This window comes from Aulonocara sp. 'chitande type north' Nkhata Bay, linkage group LG15 (genome assembly GCF_057382095.1).
Source record: "Aulonocara sp. 'chitande type north' Nkhata Bay isolate Kocher_YH1m ecotype deep benthic linkage group LG15, A_spYH_male_GT1.1, whole genome shotgun sequence".
NCBI lineage: Eukaryota > Metazoa > Chordata > Actinopteri > Cichliformes > Cichlidae > Aulonocara > Aulonocara sp. 'chitande type north' Nkhata Bay.
Window position 1 is genome coordinate 7,744,055 of NC_141358.1, and position 24,991 is coordinate 7,769,045.

At 38.6% G+C, this 24,991-nt stretch overlaps 1 protein-coding gene across 1 annotated transcript; it reads left to right on the plus strand.

Moving 5' to 3' along the window:
• Positions 1-4,197: 4,197 nt before the first annotated feature.
• tmem63a (transmembrane protein 63A) lies at positions 4,198-21,292 on the plus strand. Its single transcript, XM_086263920.1, has 24 exons — positions 4,198-4,463; positions 7,400-7,487; positions 8,924-9,100; positions 9,290-9,369; positions 9,494-9,572; positions 10,106-10,143; positions 10,274-10,416; positions 10,689-10,740; positions 10,852-10,960; positions 11,133-11,203; positions 11,313-11,393; positions 11,840-11,957; positions 13,599-13,732; positions 14,278-14,421; positions 15,215-15,368; positions 15,452-15,558; positions 15,694-15,780; positions 16,142-16,207; positions 16,594-16,756; positions 16,905-17,010; positions 17,128-17,295; positions 18,819-18,934; positions 19,024-19,074; positions 19,596-21,292. The coding sequence occupies exons 3-24, from the start codon at positions 8,948-8,950 to the stop codon at positions 19,755-19,757; spliced, it is 2,382 nt and encodes a 793-aa protein (XP_086120046.1). The 5' UTR covers positions 4,198-4,463; positions 7,400-7,487; positions 8,924-8,947; the 3' UTR covers positions 19,758-21,292.
• Positions 21,293-24,991: the final 3,699 nt, after the last annotated feature.

The following is a 24,991-nucleotide window of genomic DNA, read 5'->3' on the forward strand; positions in this document are numbered from 1 at the left end:
CTTGTTAGTAGAAATCTTCTTCGAATAATCTCCGAAAACGTGCTCTGAAAAATCACTTGTGTGTTTCCCTTCAGTGTGTTTGCAGAAGACAGAGCTGTGGATAAACCTCTTTAACTTGAAATACTGCTTATCTTTTTTTTTTTTTTTTTTTTGGGGGGGGGGGGGGGGGGGGCTTTTTATGGTCACATGGGGTTTGATGTCACTTCAAGACATGGAATGTGAAAATGTTATCGCTACTTCCAGGTAATTATTCTGATAAGTTTCAGTGTGGTTTAAAAAAAAGATAAGAAGTATTTGGACAGGTGTTGTATTGACATTACTCATATCCACTGTGTATAAAGATAATTTGGCTTACAGTTCAGTAAACCAATCTGTTGGCAGTGCTGTTATATAATACTGACATACTATCCTACTATACTTGGCAAGACAATGCTAGGTATTTCCCCAATAGGCTTAAAAATAATTCTATAGATGCTAAAGTAAGAAAAAGAAGTAAGAGGGCTCTGGTGCTAAATTCTTAACTTATGTCTTATCTGTAACACTTGTTTGTGATTTTGACTGTGATGTTTAATCAGGTTAAACAAGATTTGTTGCACACACCTCTGTACTGCATGCATTTCCTTGTCTCTCTTGGCTGCTTTTCTGATTTTATTGCCTCAACAAACCCCCAAATTGTTCTGTTACAAAAGAACACAAGAAGAATATGTTAAAAAAAATAGCATCATATTAATACAAGTGAAAATGTGCTACTAAAAATAAATAAGGCTACAAAATATCCAAGCATAGAAAGTATCTAAATTCGTTTAAGCTTAATTTATAGATTTATGTGCTTTTTGATACTCCACTACATCTAATACTTTTACTTAACTACATTCACATCAATGCTGCTGTTAGCAGTCTCTTTGAGGATTTAAAAGTGTGTATTTACACATAAAAGTGCTGTCCATCCATTTTCTTCCATGTACACAATTCAGGGACACTTGAGCCAGAGCCAGTCCCAGATGCCACGGGGGAAGAGGTTGGGTGAAACCTGTACAGGCTGCCGATCTGTTGGAGAGCTAACAAAGAAAGGCAGACAAATGTTCATGCTCACATTCACACCTATGGACAATTTAGAATCAACCTAACCACCCTATGCATGTTTGGATTGTGAGAGGAAGCATGAGTACCGAGGGACAACTCAAGCACAGATTCCACACAGAAAGTCCCCGGCCTGGATTTTAACAGTGGACTTTTCTACTGTGAGCCAATGGTGCTAACCATCATGCCGCCCCATTAAAATGAGTAATCATCACACAGTTGCTGCAGCTTTGTTTGTAAAATATCATGATGTGAATTTCCTGTTCCACTTTAGATTGAAATCTCTTGACCTTGGATGCCATTTGAGTACAAAGCACTCTTTGTTAAGTACAGTGAACCAGTCTGACAAAGTTTAAGGTTTCTGATATGGTGCTTTATCCTGCTGAAAGTAGTCAGAGATGATCATAAATTAATGGACATGGTCAGGTATAATACTCAAGTAGTCTGTGGTTTTTAATGATCCTCAATTGGTACCAAAGGGCCCAAAATGTGCAAGAGAAAATATCATCTACACATTATAATACCAGCAGGAGCAGCGGCCCGATGGAGCTGTTTTTTCATGTTGTTCGCACCAAATTGTGATCCTATCACTTGCATGTTACAGTAGAAATAGAGACTCGTCAGACCAGGCAACGTTTTCCCAATCTTCATCAGTTTTGGTGAGCCTGTGTGAATTGAAACCTCAGTTTTCTCCTCCTAGCTGACAGCGAAAAGGAGAAAACTGAGCCATGGTGTGGTTTTCTGCTCATATAGCTTCTTTGTTCAGTGGTTCAATGTGTTGAACATTTAGAGATGCTCTTCTGCATACCTCAATTGTAACAAGTGGCTATTTGAGTTCGTGTTCCCTTCCTATGAGTGGAGAGAGTCATTCTCCTCTTACATCAAAAAGCCAGAGAACTGTTGCTCACTGGATATTTTCTCTGTTTCAGACCATACTCTATAAACACTAGAGATAGTTGTGTGGTAAATTCCCAGTAAATCAGTAGTTTCGAAATACCCAAACCATCCCATCTGGCACCAACAATTATGCCATTTCATTCCCATTTTGTTGCTCGGCCATCTTAACCATGCCTACTTGCTTAAATGCTCTGAGATGCTGCAATGTTATTGGCTGATTAGATATTTCTCTTAACAAGCAGTTGAACAAGTGGTCCTAATGAAGAAGAGATAAAATTCTCGAATATCAAAGTTCATTTTTTTAAATGGGTTAAGGAGCAATCTTGTGCTACGGTCACACATATGAAAGAGGAAGTTAAACAGAAGTATCAGGTTATCAGTAACATTCTTGCATCTATCCAGTGCACTGAATGTCAGTTTCACTACATGTCTCTTGATTGATTCTGACAATATAACAATTACAAGTTTTTTTCTGATAACTAAATCCAAGTGCAAAGTACAAAATGGAAGAAGGAAAGTCAGATTTATTAGTTTTATTACATATGATTTCACTGTTAAAAGGCACTGCTTTACTTATTTAAATCACTATGTCAACATGAAAACTGGAACATGGAGCATCTGACAGAAGTCGTGTCACAAGTCATCTGATGTAAAAAAAAAAAAATCTGCCAAATCACGCACGTGGAGCTACTTGCTGTGGTGACTGCTTGTGAATAAATGAGGAGCGGAAAGTATCTCCTTCGCTATAAGATGCCACAGTCCTGTTGTTCTCTGCTTTTGTTACTCGTCGAATATCAAACTTGAGCATTATTCTCTTGTGAATAACTTTGTATTAGCAACATAGACTGTATAAAAGGATAAGCATGCAGTCTGTAGAGAAATATGATGTGTATGATGTGAGTTTGAAGAAGTGCTTGTTGTTTGTGGCCTGAGAGCAGTTTCAATTCTAGTGTGAAAAACCTGAAGTAGAGCTTTAGATACATTATAATTACAATTGCAAAAGTGACTTACAGTACAATATCCCGCGAACACACTGAGGCGTCATGTTCAAAGCAAACTAGTTATTTCAAACAGTGCAGCACATGTTTGCATAACAATGACAATGAAAATACTTAAATTAAAAGTGAAACAGAATTATAACAATTAAAATCTGTTTACTTGTCATAATGTTGGAGCTGTGCTACGTTTTACACAAACTAAGTAGCCATGCTGTGTATTTCAATCAGCAATATTGTTCACAAACTAATGTTAATAACCATTAATACAAACCAACTCACTCTATGTACTTCCCAGGTTTTGAGACTTTTATCACTTTCTTTGTGCCATTTCCTTTCCCACATTTGCTTACAATAGCATTCACACAACTGTAAGGCCTTAAATAGAGTCATGTCAGTTGAAAGTCTGCACAGGGTGGATTTTCCAGTCTCCTACCTGCTTCTCTGCAGGTTTTAAAGGTGTGAAAGGACTTTTGTCATTCTTCAGATATTAAAAATAGCAGGAAGGTTTGTTCCACGTAAAAGAAAAAAAAGATAAGACTTAACAGTAAGACGGAGGTACAGCTTTTACAGACATAACTACAGCAGGTTGTTTCCTTCATTCCAGTTTTTAAACTTATTGGCAAGGCTGCCAGCTTTTGATTGATAGGGAGTCTCAGTGTACACAGTGCCACTACTCTCAAGCACAACGCACTACACACCTAGTGTTGCAGAAGTTTTGTCAGCTTTAGATTAGAGTGTATTATGTTTTCACAAATTGATATTTTTAGTTATGCCAATGATACAATACAATACAATAAAGATTAACTTTATAGGAATGACATGTTAGTTTGTGACAGATAATCAAGAAAAAGAAACAAAAAACAACATTTTTGTACTCCCAGCAGAGGTGTCTTCTGTACAACTTTAAACTTTGTCAACTTAAACCTCATTACCTATGCATGCTGTTTTCTGAATCACGGTTCAAAAAATAATGTTACCATTAGTCAATACTAAAAGACGTGGTATAAATACTTCCCAGTTTTAGGGGGTGTTTTCACTTTCTCTGTGACATTGCTTTCTCACATTACTGTCATGTTTCACCAGTTCAGATATTTTCAAAAATGTAGTCCCTCCAGATATTTACGCATGTGGTTTGAAAGTCTGCAGTAAGCGGATCTTCCTGTCTACTACTTGCTTCCCTGCAGTTTGAAGGAATGACAGGACCCCGAGCGCAAGAAAGCTTCTGCTGCGTCTGCGCATACTCAGTTCATTAAAGGAGGGCAGAGACGGGAGAGGGGCGAAGTTTTACCAGACTTCAGTTATTTAAAGTAGATTGAAGTTTTGTTCCACGCAAAATAAAACGAAAAAAAAAAACCAAACCCATTGACATACCGGTAAGGCTACTCAGCACAAATCTTTGCGGATAATCTGGAAACCACGCCTACACCCTGTCTGAACAAGTTAATCAAGTTGTTTAGCGGATGTTGACGTAGCTTCGTGACTGAGTAGGTAAGCAAAGTTTTGTTTACCTTATTAGCACTAGCTAACTCTTTCGTTCTTTAACTATTTTAACCATTGCTTCATTTCGGTGTAACCATTGCTTCGGTTAACCAGTTTACACTACGCGTTTGTTTAATTTTGAGCTTGGGCATTTTACTTTAACAATAGCCTCTTTGTGTGCGTTCAGTCAAACTGTCAAACAGCTGTTTCAGAGACACTTGTTTCACCTTGTGTTACTTGTAGAAATGTCTGTCAGATTAAGACTAAACAACGTTGTCCCGCTTTTGTACTGTGAATGTTGTTACTCGTAAATTTATTTTGTGCTAGCGTTGAGTAAAGTTCTTAACTCGTGGCCTATATTGCAGTTTTGATCCGCGTGACTCAGCGTGGCGCATCTGTTTCAGTGAAGGTGGATCACTAGAGATGAATGTTAGTTAACATGGAGCTAAGTGGCTAAATGACACATCACCAGTATTACTTCACACGACAAAAAAAAGCCACAGACCTTATCAGGTTTCTGCACGCATTTCAGAAAGCAGACTGCAGTACACTACAGGAAGCTGTCAAGTGTTAATCAAGCAGAGGGGAACGCACATGTACTTAGTTTCGCAGTCTAAAAAGTCACATAGTACGAACAAGTAATTGTATAAAATACCACCTACCTAACAGCAGTTGATAGATTCAACTGTATCTAATATGAACAGCTACAAAGACGACCCTGCTGGATATACAAAAGTTATGCATTTACTACACTACACTCTTACTACTTTTACTTCTGTTATAAGATCTCTGTAGTGCTTTTCTCGGAGTTATAACTAGCAGCTGCCAATGCATGCACAGACAGCAAAAACTGATTATCGCAACACGGTTCAAGTGTCTTAATCTGGAATATCCTCTGATTTAATCTAGAGCCGCAAGACTTGAAACTTGCTTTTGAAATGCTGAAAGTTGCAGAGTTGTGAAACGCTACGGCCTATTTGTTTGCTATTGCTCACTTAAAACTCTGATAATCAATTAACTAATTAGGTCATTAAGTCAAATAGCAACTAATGTAGTGCTCCATAGCAAGGTTCCTTCTTACTGGGTACTACAGCTTTCTCCCACAGTCCAAACACATGCCTCTTAGGTTGGTGCTTCTGAGCTGGCTCTTGGCATGACTGATCATAAATTGCTGTCTGTCTCACCCATGTGACAGACCCGTACCAGTATCTGTGACAGCTGGCATAGGCTTAAATACTACTGAAACCTTGATTTGGATGAGCAGAAGAAAATGGCTAGATTATTAGCAAACATTTGCTGGTTTCAGCTTTTCCAGCATATATCCTCCTTTTACTCGGGCTGGACAATTCTAAGACTTTTACATCAAACACCATTTATGCAGTTTGAGTCCTGCTGCACTGTCAAGAGGACATCTTGTAAATTGTTTTTAATTGTGCTGCCACTTTTGTGGGGGTTGGGCTAAGAGAGAACATTAACTTTCATTTCAAAATGACGGAGAATTTGCAGCTTCCACATTTTATTGCCCCAAAGGAGGCTAAGTGATCCTTTCTTGCTAATATTATGACTCTTTTGCTTAAAAAATATTAAATAGTTTCCTCAATTTTAGAGTCTTATCTTTGACTTAGTAGGATTTCTGAAATGTACAGTAATTTTACTACTTCCAAAACAAAAGTGGACGGCAGGACTTAAACCTGTGGCCATCCTTCAGGAAGCAGAAGGCAGGGTACAGATTTTCTTCTTTTACCCTGTTGATTTTTATAATATTTATATATATGTTAAAAGTGCATGAAACTGTACATCTCCTGTATTTATCAATTCATTTTAAATGGTACTGAAATTGATTTGAAATTGTTTTTTAGCATGAAACATGAAAACAGGACAACTCTGCCCACAACCAACAAGACAGGTAGTCCTCTGATCTAAATCAAACAGAAACTAGGCAAACCAGAGAGGGGAAGAGTCCTCTCTGAAGGTAGAATTAAAATTGAAAAAATTCTTCAGCATATCTCTGTTCACAGCTTGACTTAGGCAACCTAGTATCTGAATGTAATGGGTCCTAATTATAGCCAGTTCAATAAGTCGAGACAGATTCAAAATTAGGAAGTCCGTCAGGATAAACCATGATCTTGATGTCCCTCTTAAGAGGATACTTCCTTAAACAGAATGCCACAAGCCTTCCTCAATCAGCTGAAACCATACGTGTCCTGTAGGGCTGGGTGATATGGCCTGAAATCCATGGTATAATTTGAAGCATGTGCGGTAACAATATATGTTGCGATATATTCTTTTCTTCTGTATACCGTATTTCCCGCACTATAAGGCGCACTTAAAATCCTTTAATATTCTCAAAAATCGACAGTGTCAAAAATCTGTCAAAAAATGTTTTAGAATGACTTTGTTAGGCTAACAAGCTGCACCGCTTGATGGATTGTCGGAGCATTACAGTTACCATACTCAGGAGCTCGCGAAGTATTCTGGGTTTAAAACTCTGTTGGCTTCAGGTTCCAAAGTCAAACGAACACTGCGGCATCACTGAGAGTTAAAAACTGTCTAAATTATTTCATCTATAATAAAATGTTCAGTGTAACAATTAAGTTTAACATCCAGGCATCCATGAAAACAGAATTTATTAAATTTAGAAGTTAGCTGGAAGTTAGCTCACTAGTTTCCACCTAAAAGTGATATACCATGTTCTGACTGAGATATTTCTGAAAGAATTCAAACGTACAGCTCTGCTATCACTTCCAAAGTAAATGAAGACAGAAAACTAAACAGCAGTGTCTTTTTTAGGGTTACTAAGTTGGGCTAGCTGGTATATAATGATGTGTTATGTGATCACTAGCGACACATTTATGTTAGCATAACATAAACACAGTGAAGCTGGATGATGAACGCTAACCTTTTTCCATTTGATAAAAGTTAACCAGAGTGTTCCTGATGTTTAGGGACAAATGCAATCACATGCCAGGATGCTGTAAATGGACCAAACTTCAGTCAGGAGAACAACTGAGATAATCCATCCACAATACTGAGGTTAGTCATTAATATACTGTGTCATCATTAAATATTAATGAATAAATGGTAGGGAAATGGAAGAAGCACAGTTTTTGGCTTTCCTAATATTCCAAAACGTGCTTCATCTTCTCCCTACTGTCGCTCAGCATAATTTGCAGATGATATTGCTTGCAGCCGCTGCAATGTTTTTGACCATACCATAATCCTTTTGACCGGCTTGATGGTGGGTGGCTGTTGCTCAGGTGGTAGAGCAGATCAGCTACTGATCGGAAGGTTGGTGGTTCGATCCCTGGCTCCTCCAGTCTGCATGCCAAGTATCCTTGGGCAAGATACTAACTGATGCATTCTTTGGAGTGTGAATGTAGTTTAGTTTGCACTTGTGTTTAGAAGTGCTTGTGTGGGTGGCTAATGGGTGAATGAGGCATGTTGCCGCTTTGAGCACTCCGGGAGAGTAGAAAAACGCTATATAAGAATCTGTCCACTTACCATTTACCATGATGACACCATTAACATGCGCTATCGCAGTACCGTTCATATGGTTTCTACTATATACCGTTTATACCGCCCACCCCTAGTGTCCTGTTTGGCAGTTCATAAACCAAATCCTACAACCTCAGAGCCATTGCTTACACATTACTCAATAATAGACTTCAGGTGTTGTCAGTTTGCCAATGCTCCTCAAAAGATGGTATGTACAGCAGTACTGTCTGGCCCTCCTCCAGCTCCTCTCCTGACAGCACTAAGTATGACTCCACTTTGACAGTTCTGAGTAAAATCCTGTCTGCCTCACTCAGCCCTCTGTCCTTTCATCCACGATCATTGTTTGTGCCATGAGTGACAAGACTTAACAACCCAGCTTTGTGTGACTATTAGGTGTGTAGAATGGATTTTAATTGTTTTTTTTAAGTTAGACTCTGAGAAGTTATTGGTGTTTCAGTGTTCAGATATGTTTCCTTCATTTAACCATTCAAGTTTGGCCAGAAATCCACACAAAAATGAAAACGGTAGAATTACATTAATTACATTTTTTTTTGTGATCTAAAAAGACCTGATGTCCACTACTAAAAAGTAAATACAGTCATTAAAAATAATGAAATAATTAATTTAATTAATTATTAAGTTAAAATACAATTTAATTAAATAATTAATTACATTATGACTATTTATTTATTTTATTGTAACATGTTTCTCAATAATAGCAGTAATTGGTGGTTGATTGTTGCAATTTCAAAGAAAATGTTGCATCCCTTATTCAAAGGTTTGCTAATCGGGGAAATCATTGTTCAAAGGTCAGCACTCAGGGACCATTGGTTTGAGATTTGTTTGTGATCACACAGTTTAAAGCCTTAATGGTGGTACTCCCACAAGTCATCAGTAGTTGAGTTAATACGTCTTCCACTTCTGTGACTATGAGAGATCTCATTTTAATCGTGCAGTGCTTTTATTCTCTACAGAGAGACAGCTGGTCCACTCCAGTAATGAAATCACTGTGGTGGGAGCAAGAGTCCCACCTGCCTGCAAACCGTAGCGATGGCACTGTCTGCTTCAACTCCACACAGAGCACCGTCCTAAAAGGACTCGAATTTGGAGGAGTGCCAGCTGTCCTGCTAATCAACTTCGTTGTCTTTGTGGTTTGTTTCTGCCCCTTTCTGATCTGCTTCTGATAAAAGGAGACATAATTACAAATACTTTAAAACTCAGTTCTTTGTCTTGTGAATACATTCTTTCCTTTTAATGTTTTAAAAGCAAAAGTAAATTCTTCCAATAGAGCAATTTAAGACATAATAGTGATAAATGGTCAGTTGTATTGCTATCCACAGATTCTGCTGATCATCTTCACGATTATCAGGAAGCAGTTCTGGGACTACGGACGTTTAGCTTTGGTCGCAGACGATGACGGGTCAGTTAAGTTTGAGCATAATCTAAGCAGAAGGACATGTGGTGCACATACTACCCAGAATCTAGATTTTGAAATTGTAAACTGAATCTGCATTAGTCTTTGACACAGCCACTTTGTATATCAGGTTCACTGGCTCATCACACCGTCGCTATGGACGTAAGTCATCCACTGGGTCCAACATGGAGGAACCAGATTATGACACGGTATGTAAAAGAATGCCACTAAAAATGAGAATTAATAAAGCATAAAACGGTGGTTGTACTGATAAAGATAAATGGTATCGTTAAGTTAAACTGACTTCAGTTAATACTCGATGTAGTAATGATCAAAAAACAGATTTTTTTTGTTTGGTTTTTTAAAACACTACCTTCTTTTGAAAATGCATGAAACCCACTAAAACATAAACAAACCATCAAATTAGGATGTGTGTTTGGGATATGAAGTGAGCTCAAGTTCCTCACCTAAACTGGTTCACAGGCTTCACTTAATACATTTGACCGCATATACCTAATAGCATTGCAGGCAGACAGTTTTAATCCACTGGAATGTTGGTTGCTCAAAGATATCAATATAATGTGCTTTGCTAACACTTATGCCCTTTTTGATTCCGTGACCATGACTTGCAATTGTAGGAAGTTGGTTTTAGTCTCAGCGTGTTTTTGAAAGGTGACAAAGGGCTTTACGCAGGTCTTCTTTGGGTATTTTAGAGCAATAACAGATCTCTCTTTTTGTTCAGGGATTCTGCTCTTGGCTGTGGTATTTATTCACAATAGAGTGAGTGTTTTTCTTTTTTCTTTTTTTTCCTGTTTTAATCGTTTCACTCCAAAAACCTACTTTGTCATCCTTTCAACAATGAGGCAGAATATGTGAGGTGTGATTCTGTATTTGTATGCTTATGTCGCAGTGATGAAAAGATAAAAGCCAAGTGTGGCATGGATGCTGTTCACTACCTGTCATTCGAGCGACATTTGATTTACCTGCTGGTGATTCTCACCGTCTTGTCCATCGGTGTCATACTACCTGTCAACATGACTGGAGGCCTTCTGAGTAAGTTTCAAAGTATACCCTTCACTCTTGTGTTTCAAGAAAAAAAATCAGCTTAACGGCTGAAGTTAAAAAATTTACTGATTAAAGGTCAGGCGTGAGTCAAGCAACAAGAACTCAGGAGCTGAGCTGTCCACTTCATAATCAGTGATTTGTACCCACAGACCATTAAGCATGTTTTTAAGCCATTTTTTTAAAGGTTAAATTCATTGTTCTGTGATATGTGTCTATTCATATTTTTGCTAATTTAAAAAAAAAGGTTTTATTTCTTTCAGATATTGACAAACAGAAGTTTGGAGAGACAACTATTGGAAATCTGAAAAAGGGGTAACTGCTTTATAAATTATGACGTTTGAACAAACCCTGATACCGTAGGATGGTATTTTCTTGTCTTTATTGTCTACTTTGAATAACTGTCCTTCTGGTATTTTCTTGTAGAAACAACCTGTTATGGCTACACACAGTATTTGCAGTTATCTACCTGATCCTGACGGCTCTGCTGCTGCAGCGTCACGTGTCACGAATGAAGGGCACGCGCAGAGAGATAGTGAGTGTCAGAGCACTGGAGTAGACTAGAGTACTCAGACTAGACTGGATGCTATTTGATGTAAATTTATGATAATACATGGCTGGGATGTTAGTTTCCCACTATCCTTTTACATTGGATTGCATTTTTCTGTGAGAAGTGTTAAGTTCCCCTTCTGATTTTCTTTTCTTAGGCCAGAAACACCTTGTTTGTGTGTTCCCTCCCCAAAGAAGTAACAGCAGAAGATGTAAAGACCCATTTCGTGTGAGTAAACAGAATTGTATAATAAAGATTATAATGAAATTCTGGTTTTGTTCACATTTTGTCTTGAGCATGGAGACAAGTAATTGTAACCAACTGTGTTTGTTTAAAGAGAGGCATACCCTTCCTGTCAAGTGTGTGCTGTCACCTTGGCTTATAATGTGACCAAGCTCATGTACCTTGATAAGGAAAGGTAAGAAAATCATGTGTGTATTTTATACTTTATCAGTAAGTTCAAATGTGTGACAGTTTCACATTTGTTTTTCTAACCTCAAAATGTTTTCAAACACTATCTTGTAGAGCATATTCAACTTTTTACAAAAGTAGCGGACCGCCTACACATTACAGCTACAAGAGCTGCTCAGCCATAGCAACCCAGGTCATGAAGCTCATGGTGCACAGATTTTGTGCTGATGTTAATTTCACAGAAAGTAGGCAGAGCAGCAGTCAGTCAGCAGAGCATTGGTGACTTTTATGCAAATTCAAGCATTAGGAAGTGTGACCGGGTTTTTTTATGTACACATAGTTGTCAAGTAGTGTCAATCACTTCTGTGGTTTTTTTTGTTTTTGTTTGTTTTTTTTATTGGTTTTTGAGTTTGTCTTTTTGTTGTTCTTGTTGTGGGGTTTTTTTCATCTCAGGATACGTGCTGGGAAAAACCTGTGCTACTATGAGCATGTCCTACGGAAAAAAGGACAACGTGTGTTCATCACCCCCCGTATGTGTGGCTACTTATGTTGCTGCGTCAGCTGTGTGAAGGTGAGCCAGGCCAGATGATCAGAGTTCTGCACCATTTTAAGTTCAGTATTATGTATATAGCGCCAGCTCACAATTACAGTTGTGTACCAAAGTAGGAAATTAGAGGACATTTGGGTCTTTATATCTTTAAGACATAGTAGTTTAACTGGTTAATTTGTATCATGAAGAAATAAAGCTGGGTATCATCTGCATTGCAATGAAAATGTATGCACTATTTTTATTAAATAATATTTTAATCATTTACCCAAGGGAAACATATAATGTAAACAGTTGCACAACTTGGATTAACTAGCTATCACATAGATATGATTCAAATCACTGCAGCATAGTATCTTAAATACCTCCGGCAGGTTCTAATCTCTATAGTAAAATATTATAGTTAACGGTGTTTAACTCTTCACTGAAGTCTCGCTGGAACTGTACAGAAATTAATACACAGTCAGTGGATGCAAGAAGACCATGTGAGACCTTCACTAAGACTTTCTGTACTGTTATGAGTTCTCAGTCCTGACTGAAACTGTTCAAATAAACATTTGTTTGCAAGTGATCAGTTATCTGTTTTACAGCTGCTCTTTTAAGATTTCCTGAGATAAAAGGAAGATTAGAAATCTATAATCAGCTAGGACAGTTGGATCAAGTGACTACTTTTTAAGTAAAGATTTAATTACTGCCACCCTAAAAGCCTGTGGTATGTAATCTCTTAATAAAGATAGATGAATCATATTTAAAAATGAATCACTAATTAATGGTGAAACTACTTTGAGCAGTCTTGTAAGAATGTGGGCTAAAAGGGACCTTAATGGTTTAGAGGAAGCATTTATTCAAGTTAACTCAGATCAGTGGGAGAGAAAGTCACAGTAAATATCAGCAGTTATTCGAGTTGCTATCCTTAATGATGAATTTTTTTAAAGTTCTAATGGTTAAAGGAATGTTTGGCTCAACAGAGCTCTAACCACTCATTGGCCATCTGTCTGGTTGCAACAGAGCACTTGATGACCCACTGTCATCAAGTGCTTGTTCATAGAATGTTGTTGGGGTTTTGTGTGTGTTTGTTTGTTTGTTTGTTTTGTTGTGTTTTAAGTGTGTACAACTCAATATTCTCTCTAATTTTTGAGTTATTTGCTTCATGGTGCTTGTTTGCGAGTTATACCAGGGAGTTAAATATCCTTGATTTGTTGCCTTCCTTTTTAAGCCACAGTTTCCAGGGTCGTTTGCAGTGAGGCTTTAACACTTTTAACAAGACAATCAACCTTTGTAGGAGTAGAGTTTAGATGGTTTGCATTGTGTTTGCACATAATATTGAAGAAATAATGGAGGAAACACTTGCTTAAATCTAGTTACAGCGCTTTCAGAAATGTATTATCTGCTGCTTTGTATTCCAGTATCGTAAAATTAAATGTTATTAGAAAATGATAAGACAAAAGAGGATTTTTTTTTAAGGGAATATGTTTAAATGTTCAGTTTCAATGCTATGCAGAACAAGATCCATAAAGCATTTAAAGTAGTTGGTGAGCTTTTAGCTTAATCTTCGAAATATAATTAAAGATCTACACTGCAGAGTGCTAAATCTGAAAATGAAACTGATTCAGAAAACGTGTACTGTCTATTAAAATAATATTTTCTGTGTTTGTGTCTTCTCAGGTTGACGCCATAGAGCATTACCATGCTAAAGAAAGGTTACTGCTGGAAGAGGTGAGACAAGAGGCAGAAATAGCACCACACTACCCCCTAGGGATTGCTTTTGTCACCTTACAGACTGAGGCCATGGCCAAATTGTGAGTATTAGTGTAACCTTTTGAGGTCCAAATAGTCATAAGTGGTAACCCTAACCTTAACTCTGCCCTGTGTCAGATTATTTCCAAATTAACAAATTTACAAAAAATGCATAATTACATACATATTTTAATAGCCTAGGGTTAGTGTTACAGTTGGGGTTGTCACTGACGGTGACTTAAGTGTTCTTACTATCTGTACTATCATTACTTGCTGTACAGTATGTGCTACTTTTGTATGTAATGGGTCCAACTGCATTGTAACTCATTTGGTGACTGACTGCTGTTTCCATTATTTTTATTTTTGTAAGAGCAACATGCTTTGACAGTGTAACCAACATTGGCATGCCAAGTGTGTCAGTGTTTTTCTGTAAGCAGCAATATTCTGTGTGGTTTATCCTCTTCCCTGATGAGGACCATGATCTCTTAATTGCGTTGTCATCAGATTTCTTATTCTGTTGATGTTTAATGGGAAAATGCCTCGTGGCAATTTTTCTGAAAGCTAATGCAAACGTTAATCGCTAAAAGTTATCATTTACCTGCTGCAGAATTCTGAAAGACTTCAATGCAGTCAAGTGTGGTACCATGAGCAGCTGTTGTGGAGCGCAGCGCCAGCCGTCATCCAAAAGCCAAAGTCTGAAAGTGAACAAGTGGCGCGTCGGGTTTGCACCATATACAAGGAATGTTTACTGGTAAGATCTGAAACACTAACCTTTCACACTGTATGCTCCCCATGCACTCCATAGAATTTTACTCATAAACTAATTTATCTATGTAGATGGACTAAGTGGCAACAATAACAAAATAATAATACAAAAAAATACATTGACTCTGGCAAAATTGTTAGTAAGCATTAGTATTTGTGGAATGTAGCAAAGTTATCTGGTTTATTATCTTTCACTCCAAACTGTGGCAACATTTAGAAAAAAGGGAGCAGTCAAAAGTACCTTTATTTGTGTCAGCCCAGAATTTTACAATTTGAGCATCTAAGTTCTGCCTGTACTAACATCAAAACTTATACTCTGCACATAGGCTACGTTCACACTGCAGGCGAAAGCGCATCAAATCTGACTTTTTTCGACCCTTTGCGACCCATATCCAATCATGGTATGACCGTGTGAACAGCACAAATGCGATATTTTCAAATCTGATCTGGGTCACTTTCGTATGTGGTACTGAATCCGATACATATCTGATGTTTTAGAAAGCGACTGCTGTTTGAATGGTCTTCTTTTGCGCATGTGGGCCGCTTTGAGGGTTCACACTAGAGCGCGTTTGCTGTCACATTTTATCGGCGTAGTAATTTAATCTTTTTTGAGAAAGCAAGCACACAACATTTGTATTCTTAATGTATACTGTTCACATCAGAAACAGGAGACATTTATGAGGAAGTATTCACGGTGCACACCAGCCTTTTCTTTGCAGTGTCTCTTTGTATGTAACTCTCCTGTTATTTCTGTTTTTCACGTTTTTCCTAACCCATAGGGAAAATCTCTCAGTGCAGGGTTTTTCATGGTACGCGCGCTATGTAGCGCTAAATTTATTCCTTTTCATCCTGCTGACCTTATTCACGACCCCCACTATCATTATCAACACCATGGATAAGTTCAACGTGACCAAGCCCATCAACGCTCTTAATGTGAGACTTGCACATGCAAACACAGTTAACCATCACAGGTTTGCAGCAAGTCTAAAGGTTGTTTTGTTTGTTTTTTGCCCTAGAGCCCCATCATCAGTCAGTTCTTCCCCACGTTCCTGCTGTGGGCCTTCTCTGCCCTGCTTCCTACAATAGTGTACTATTCTACACTAGGAGAGGCACACTGGAGCAGGTAGAAAGGACACAAACAAACACACACACACACACACACACACACACACACACACACACACACACACACAGAGCAGTAGTGTACTGATTGGTTTCAGAGGTAATTTGTTTTATTCCGCTGCCATCTGTGTCTCAGGTCCAGCGAGCAGCTGAGCATGATGCGCAAGCTGTACTTTTTTCTGCTCTTCATGGTACTCCTCCTCCCCTCGCTAGGACTCACCAGGTAATTTTTATTACTGCCAGTTTGAATAAGCACCAGTTTACAAAAAAACTAGGTTTATTGTCTATTCACTGAAACTACTTCTCAGTATGTCGCATACAGCAAGAAATGGAGGAACTCAAACACTTCCATGTATCAGAAGCCATAACTCACTGTTGGCCTACATTTCATAAGACTCGCTGACAAAAACTATCCAAGCTCAGTCGCCACAGCCAAGTGTAAATGCTTTGCATGAAATAAATCCTTTTTATGTTCATATGTAGTTTGCTCAGTAAAATAAAAATTCCCCCAAGTGTAGAGATGTTTAATGGTGTCGGTACATGTAGCCAAGAAAGCTTGGCTAACTTTCTGTGTTTTTGTTTAGTCTTGCTGTGTTCTTCCAATGGCTATTTGACAAAAAATTTCTCTCCGATGGGACAGTGAGATTTGAGTAAGTGAGCTATCTTGAAAGTTAATAGAGTTGAGATTAAGTCATCATTTCTTTGATATTATATAATACAAGCTTTACTAACATATTAATAACTTGCCTGTTTTTAAGATTATTTTGTACTGTGTTCTTTACATTGATTTAGAATATAAATTTTACATTTAAAGTATGATTGTTGGTTGTTTTATTTACAGCTAGATGCTTTTCTGAGATTATAATGGTTTGATTGAAGCTGACATGCTTAGACAGTGTAATAGTGTAATATCATACAAAATGGGTAAATGTTTTTAAATATAGCTTCTTATGATCCTGGACAAACTATTTATTTACCGAAATTAACGTTTTGCCCTGTTCTTCTCTTTTGGTGGTCTCTGGTTTGATTACACCAGGTGTGTGTTTTTACCTGACCAAGGGGCATTTTTTGTCAACTACGTAATTGCAGCAGCCCTCGTGGGCTCTGCGATGGAGTTGTTGCGGTTGCCAGGGTTACTGCTTTACGTCATTCGTTTGATGATTGCTCGCTCTGCTGCTGAAAGGAAATATGTCAAAGAGGTTTGTAGTGGCTTTAACTGTTATACTTTGCTCTAATTTCATTCTGTCATAAATCTACAACTGTTAGAGAATATATTGTTTGTGAATATCTTTCTGATTCTCCCCTTCGTATTTAGAAGGTGAATAACTTGTCAACATCGTGTTACAGAATCAGGCATATGAGTTTGAATACGGAGCCATGTACGGCTGGATTCTTTGTTTATTTACGGTTATCCTGGCTTACAGCATCATTTGTCCTGTAATAGTGCCTTTTGGTGAGTAACTACACAAGTGTTGCTCCGCTAGATGTTTGTTGTTGTTGTTTTTTTCTTTATTATCTAATAGTCTGTTGACTTTTCAGTTTTTAATCGCCTCTTTTCTGACTGTATCAGGTCTCATCTACATGGTCCTGAAGTACCTGGTGGACAGATACAACCTGTGCTTTGTTTACCTGTCTGCTCGCCTAGACCGCCAAGTTCACCTGGAGGCTGTGAATCAAGCTCTGGGCGCACCCATCATCTGCCTAATATGGCTTTACTTCTTTTCTGCCCTCAGAATGGGTGAGAAATAATCTATCCTTTTTCATCCTTTTTCATAAGGGTTTCTCAAATTATCAAAGAGTCACGAGAGGCAGACTCTGTCCCAGCAGACACTAGATGATAGAATACAGAGAAGTAGAATACCATACCATTTTAATTCATATCCATACAAACTGCCAATTTTTAATCCTCATAAACATGCTATCTGATGTGCATGTCTTTGGACTCTGGCGTGCTAGCTAGCCAGGCATAGATGACTCAAAACCTCCTTGCTGTGAGGCGGCACTGACTGCCACTTTTAAAATTCTGCAACACAAATTATCCATTGTGTTTAACCCTAAACATGGCCAATAATGCTTGAGGGACATTTTATCTCAGAGTCAAATGTACACGCTTTTCCTCTGACCTTTGATGTCCTGTCTACATTGTTTTGCTGTGAGAGTCACAGTTTTATCACTACGGTGCTAGTTCGCTTCTTTAAGTTGTTTTGAGTAGTTTGAGCTCACAAAAAGGTTTATGGATATTTTATTGAGTAACTGAGTCATGATTTCTGCAGAGAGACATTGCTACTGAGTTTTTAAAATGTTATTTTTGGGGAAAAAACTGCTACTTCAAGCATCAGAAGACTAGCTCTGCGTAGTTGTAGTTCAAGATAAGCCAAATGCAGCCAAAAATACAGGACAAGCTTATTTCGAAGATAAAATGAAAATTACACAAATTGATTTGCCTCATCTGTTTTTAATGATAAATTATACATTCACACTTAATGCTTACTTGAGTCCACGTCTTCAGTATTGAACGGTTATTTCAACCCAAAGGCACCCCCCTCCCCCCTGTCAGCTATGAATTAAAGTTTTCCATACCTGTATCTGAAATCTACAGAGCCCCTCTGATGACATGGTCCAAAAAATAAATAAATTGTGGCCACAAAATTCTACTTCGTGCCCACGAAATGCTAATTTGTGGGCACGAATCGGGTATAACGTGGCAACGAATTACACATTTGTGGCAACGAAATAGATAAGATGCGAACATCATATTGATACAATTCCTGGACAGCTGCGTAGAGACATAAGCATAAGAGTAGGCTACACCTATACACCATGGACAGAGACAGTATGATTGAGTTTTATTTTAGGCTGGGAATGAGCTACAAATGCATTTTGAAAAGCCTGCAATGCAAGGAACCATTATTACGGAAAGACATTTAAACAGGATATTGAGAGCCAAGTTGCTTTACAGACATAAGTACGACCTGGACGCCGGGATAGATTTTATTGTCAACCAACTGTAAGGGCCTGGGAAGGATCACGGGTATTGGTCAAGTGTTTCGTGCCCACAAATTAGCATTTCGTGCCCTCGAAATAGTATTTCGTGGGCACAAATAAGTATTTCGTGGGCACAAATAAGTATTTCGTGGGCACATTATACTCATTTCGTGCCCACGAAGTAGTATTTTGTGGCCACAATTTATTTATTTTTTGAACCATGTCATCAGAGGGGCTCCGTAGAAATTGTGTTTGTGTGTGCATGCAATGTTTCAGGTTTCTGGGCACCCACATCTCTGTTTACTTTGGTGGTCCTGTGTATCACCATCATCATCTCCCTCAGCTATACCTGCTTTGGCTTTTTCAAGTACCTCAGTCCACTCAACTATGTGGTGAGTATTTTCTTGTGCGTGATCAGTACTCTGTTGTTTCTATGTCGTCCTGCACAATCAGTGCTCAATGTGTTTGCGTTCTCTCTCAGGTCAAGGACGAGGACGAGGATCCAGGAGAGGGCGTGGACGAAAGCACTTCGGTACTGTATTTGTTCTTTAAAATGTCCACATTATAACTAAAGCTCAGGCATATTTAAGAGGGACCTGAACTTACGTCAACCTGCATGTCCATTCATTTGCCCTATTTGTCATTTGTCCTGTTAGTCATTAATAAGCAATGACTAACATAATGATGAATTACTTTGGCTTCAGCTGCCACAGAAAATGCAACTGCACTTAAATAACACAAAAAGTTGGAGGATTATAGACCCGAGAGAGCTAAAATGGAAGTCTACCCAGTGGATCCCGAGGGTTGTTCAAGTCGTGAACTTTGAGCCTTATTAGTAGTTTCTGCACTTATGTTCAAAGCTGACTCCAGTTTTGTTTTTTCGAAGCTGTATCTTTCCTTTCTGTCTTCACAAGGTCATACTTTGGCCACCACTTTCAGCATTGCATGAATCACATCACATAGAGTTAAGAATTTACAAAAATCAGTATAGAGAAACACGCTTTTCTTTTGTTTTCACTGCTCATCCATTTTGTCTTGGCTGTACATTAACAGGTTTACCTTCCCAGAGTACTCAACCCTAAATCACCTGCCAGCATCCCACAAAATGATGATCAAGCTCCGCAATCTTATGGGTCTTTTGATGACACTGCAGCCTGCAGCTTCACACCAGTAGACAAAAACATGGAAGAATCCAACAGTGATTTGCACCCTTGAAGTCAAGATGATCCTTTGTCTTGATCATAAATTTGCTTCTTCGAGGTTTTACAGACAGTCCCGTTGAGTCCAGAAACCTTCATAGATCAGCACCTACGATGTTACAAAGTGGTAACTTATTTAATTTCTTCTGTGAGATAAGTTTATGGTTTCAGGGAAAATGTGTTGTTCATTTTAAAAATTACTATTTATGGGTGGGACTTTTATTGGATATCTAGAGAATACGTTTGACCAGTATACATAGGAAACAAGATTTTAATATTATCTGTCATAAAGCACAACCAATTGATAAGGACCAACTCACCATGTCATGTCAGTTGTTATTATGCTCATTTCACAAGCTTATGGGGTCCACTGGGATAGCTTTATATGGTTTAATGTTTCAATACACCTCAAGTGTAAATTGCAGGAGCTTTCTCAAACACTCCTGAGCTTTTCTCTTTAATTCTCCCCTCCTGAAAAGCCCGGTCAGCTGGCATGAGGGAGGCAACTAAAGAAAAAAAAGTTTAAAAGGAGCATTTTATACATCGCTGTCACCTTTCTAACTGGTTTGATTCTCAGGTGACGTCACAGCTGTATTAACATCTGGGCAGCAGGTTAAAAAGGCTTTGGAGTGGCAGCTGGTTTGCATTACACCAGGCTGCCTTTGAGTCATTATTTCATGTTTGTTTGAAAACAGAAACCGGGAAATATTGTAATGAGAACACTTTACTGGAAATCTTTGCTGTATGAGTACACGAAGAAAAAGGGTAGCAAACGTGCTAATGTACAAACCTTTTTACCAAAAAAGCAAGAAATCTTCAGGGTCTTTGTTCACCCTTGCAGCCAGCAGCAGAATATTTGGCGTGGTTTACTCAGAGCTGAGACATTTTAGACTGACGGTTAGCATTATTGGCTCTGGCTGGAATATGATGGTGGGCAATGAGCATTTAGATTTATTTGAGGCAGCTGCTCATTCTTTGTTTAAAACCATGGCAAACCATCTACTAGATGGGCATTAATTGATGTAGATATGTTAAGGAACAAAATGAGGGGGGAAGGGGGAAGACATGAACAAATGAATATGAGTCATAATGTTTGCAAAGGAACACCAGAATTAATTTCTCCCACATACTGATTTACAAATGCCAAAGGGATTGATTGCTGATTATTGCCAGAGCACCTGCCAAGGGTCTCCTTAATATTGCACTTTTTTGTATCTTTCTTGTGTTTACTAAAAAAAATCAGTTTTTGCTTTTTGTAATACAATCAGTTCTACAGGAGGTGGAAACCAAAACAATGTTTTGATTGTTGGTGTCATATACAATGTTGTCTAAGGTCAGATAAAATTTCTGAAGCATTACTTAATGAATGTTATAAACAGGTCAATGTTTATCTGCGTCAAATGTATCTTTTGCAGCTTAAATTAAGCATTTAACAAAGAAACAAATTATTAAAGAAAACTTGTTCAGTGGCGGGTAAACAGAGTGTTGATTCTTTGGAGTTATAATAGATAACATGTTCTCAGATCATGCAGTTATTGGCAACACATTAACGTTCATAAGTCTGTTTTGTCATTGGGGGGCACTGTTGAGCTGCAGTGGGTTTGTGTGATCTCTGAAATATTCATAGAGCGGTAATGCACAATGCTACATAAAGGATTTCTAACTTACTCTGACATCGGTATGAGCCAGTTTACTGGGTAACTATTCCAGCAGCTCCACCTCCTCACCTGATCCCTCGCTATTGTCTCCTTTTCTGTTCCCTTTCTCTTCTTCTTGACCTTTTCCCCTTTCTCACCACGGGTACCTGCCTCAGCTGAGAAAGACCACTGTTGTCAAATAAAAGGCTTTTAGGGTGCCGTAGTTGTTAAATATGGGTAATGAAGTGCTAAGCATCTAGTAGCTGTGGTGAAAGGAGACGTACGGACCTGCCAGACGAATATCAGCGCAGACTAACGGAGCCTTGCAGTAGCTCTTGAAGAACAAAAAATCTGTTCAGGAAGAGTAACTATTGAAGAGGTTTGGGACAACTATGTCCTCGTACATCCTGGCCCAAGAATCCAGTATAAATGTGCATGCATTTACTTGGAAGCTTTATACATCAGCTACTTAAGTGAAGGTACCAGATGATAAAAAAAAAGAAATGAAGAAATATTTTTTTAAAAAACTCCCCCTGAGCAATATGAATTTTGTAAGCACTGAGCACAAAGGTTACTGACTGTGCTTTACCCCAATGTCTGACAAAGATTAAGTATTACAAAACAGCCTCTCACATGTTTACCCTTTCTCAAGTGTTAGTATTGTGTGAAAGTGATTAAGCAATAAAGTTCTGTTCTTAGTATTATTCGATCTCCAGTATGCTTAAAGTCATAACACAATTTTCAGTGTAACCTTTTTAATGAAAAGCTAATAGTGAGAAGGAAAAGGGGGAAACCTGCCTGAGTCTCACGCAAAGAGATTTGGAAACTGATCTGAAAAACTTGGAGAAAGTCACATGAGAAAAGCTGTAGAGGGTCAGGATGCAGGGGAACTAATAACGTGCACATATCCTCATGTGGCTCCAAAGATGAGCTGGTGAAATAAGATTAGATTTTGATATTAGACACCTGATATATCCTCTGTGCTTTGAACATGTAATGCATGGTCGCTGCTGGAGAAACTTGCCTTCTGCTAGCTCAGTGGAGCGGCAATAATGTTGATGTTAAAGGCTGCAGGAGCCTGGGAAGGAGCTCTGAGCGGCAGCCAGAACTACAGTGTACAGTACAAGTTTCCAAAACCACACACCAAACTCTGACCCGATGTTAAAAACGCCACAAACTCATTGGCTCTTGCTTTGGCCCACATTGTGCTCGACTTTATGTCATGGGTGTGTGAAAGTCTGAAGTTTGATCCAGTCACATGCAATCTTGGGAGTCGTTTGTGGCATTTCACATGCAAGGAATTCACTTGGATAGTCACATATTCTTTTATTCTCATTTTCTTTCTCCTCTGAGTATTGAATTCATACACTGCGCATAAAGAGAAACGTGGAAAAAATATCGTTTTGATCACATAAATTTGTTTGCTAAAGCTTTATTTATATGGCTGTAATTTTCTAATTTATTTCCTAACAGTTACCAAGACTTTTCTTGGAAACCAGTTGTGTCATTTGGTACAAATTTCCGGGAAAATAATAATGTCTTTAGGAGAAATGCTTCATTTAAACCTGGGCAAATATTCCTCTTTTTTTCACTTATTATTGGAAACTTATGCTGTGTCTGCGCATTACCGTGTGTCTGTCCTTACACTGTTGGTTTTTTTTTTTTTTCCATGTTTAGCCAACCAGCTTTAAATAGCCCTCAAGGTTTGCTAGTAAACAGCTAAACAGCTTCTATTAGTACCAGCTGGGATGGTGGCTTAGTGGAACCATTTAAGCAGTTAATAAGGATCGTTCAGAAATTATCTGGATGACAAGAAATACTATTTTATTTTAACTGGCATTAAAATGAGATTATTTTAGCTGTCTTGCCAAGACTTAGGAACTTTGATATCACTCTCAAGTATATAAGAAAAAGAATAAGCAAATTTAAGGAGAGTGGGTAAGCCTATTGATTATAGTAATTACTGTGTTTGAGTAGATTCTTGGGGCCCCTCATCAAATGAAAGAGCAGAGACTTAGCTAGTACTTGCATACACAATACAATTTATCCACTGTTAATCCAAACCCTCTCTGGCTGTTTTGTATAGGTGTGTAAAGCGTTGAACTCAGTGCCCTAAATGCATTCTTAGTATTGTTGACGTCTGTGCTTTTGTGTACCACAGATGCTATTATGTCACTTCCCTCCCTCTCTCTCAGTATTCAGTTAATTGTGCACTCCCAGGACACTGAAGTTAAGAAAGAGCCGCTCTGTGTGTTCGGGTGTGTGGATGTATGTGTGTGTGTATCAAATAAGAATTAAGCCCATTTAGTGTTTTGAGGGTTTGGGGTCAGATTTCCTTCATGTCACCACCAAGATCCATGGAAGTGACCTCTGACTGCTGCAATTTGTATATAAACACAGTTCTGGCCAATCACAACATCTCGTGGGATGGTGCCAACCAATGAGAACCCCTGGAAGCATCATGCTCTGTGGCACTCCTATCTTTTGTCCGTCAGGATTAGTGCCATGGCAACGCTGGTCGCCTGGGAGGTGAGTTTCCCAGAGCAGCAGGACAAGCACAGAAGCAGGCCGCTTGAGTCCAAGTCTTAACTTCCTCTCTGGCCAAATGGAAAGCTGGACTGAAGCAGTGTGTATGTGCGTGCGTGTCATTCTGTAAGTCCAAAACTTCCACCAAGACTGCCAACTCTAATGAGGTGCCAATTTGAGCCACAAGCTCAAAGTGTGTTTTGTCTGTGTGGGTGAGTAGGTGGGTTGATGAGGGGCTGTCCTTGTGTGTTCTCTTCTCTGTGGAGCTCTCTGTAGAAAAGTCACCCCACTCTCATTCTCTTGGACTACATTAGCCAGAAGGGCGGAGGGCCAGGCAGCTGAAATCACCGCTGCTGACGAAGCATGTGACTCCAGACCGAGGCCCCTTTGTTTGGATGGTTACAGCCAACACACAGTCCTGGAAATGCAGCGTGACAAGGGAATAGACGAGCATGGGAATGAATGGACGGCAGTAATAATTAAAACCTGATTATCCGTTTTGTGATTGCTGAGAGGAAACATCTGCAAGGGTCTGAGAGTTACAGCCCTTTGGCAAATAAGATGTTGACCACAAATGTGATCAGAAATGGGGTGAAAATCCAAAGGCGTTTACATTTTTTGAATGAATCCTCCATGCAGTTGTTTTTATTGTTAGTAAACGAATTCACGATGCTTTCACAGTATTCACAGGGTGCACACACACCCAACCGCTTCTATTTGATATTGAATTAGCTGAATTGGCAGTAATTCTACGCAGCTGTGAAGAGTGAGTGAAGTGTGAGCGCTGAAGCTAGTGTAAGTGAGATACAGTTGCAAACCTTTATGCTGACTTGATTACAGTAAATCTGCTGTAGAGTGAGTGAACTGGACCCCGCAATTAAAATTAAAACTACTGCATGTAGAGAAGGAGGTAATTGAATGATTAGTGCATTAAAAAAAATGATTATAAATGTGACCAAAAATATGGATTTATTTTCTCATTGGTTATGACAGCTGGGTAAGAATAAAATATGTGCAAAGGTGAGAAGTGAAAACAATGCCCTGTATTCTGCTGTGTTGTTTTCGTGTATGTATGTAATTGAGGTTT

Bases quoted from the DNA above. Each gene is read 5' to 3' on its own strand.
- tmem63a (XM_086263920.1), top strand. From the start codon at position 8,948: ATGAAATCACTGTGGTGGGAGCAAGAGTCCCACCTGCCTGCAAACCGT. The intron at 9,370-9,493 runs GTCAGTTAAGTT...TTTGTATATCAG, and splicing joins TTGGTCGCAGACGATGACGG to GTTCACTGGCTCATCACACC. The intron at 15,781-16,141 runs GTAATTTTTATT...GTTTTTGTTTAG, and splicing joins CCCTCGCTAGGACTCACCAG to TCTTGCTGTGTTCTTCCAAT.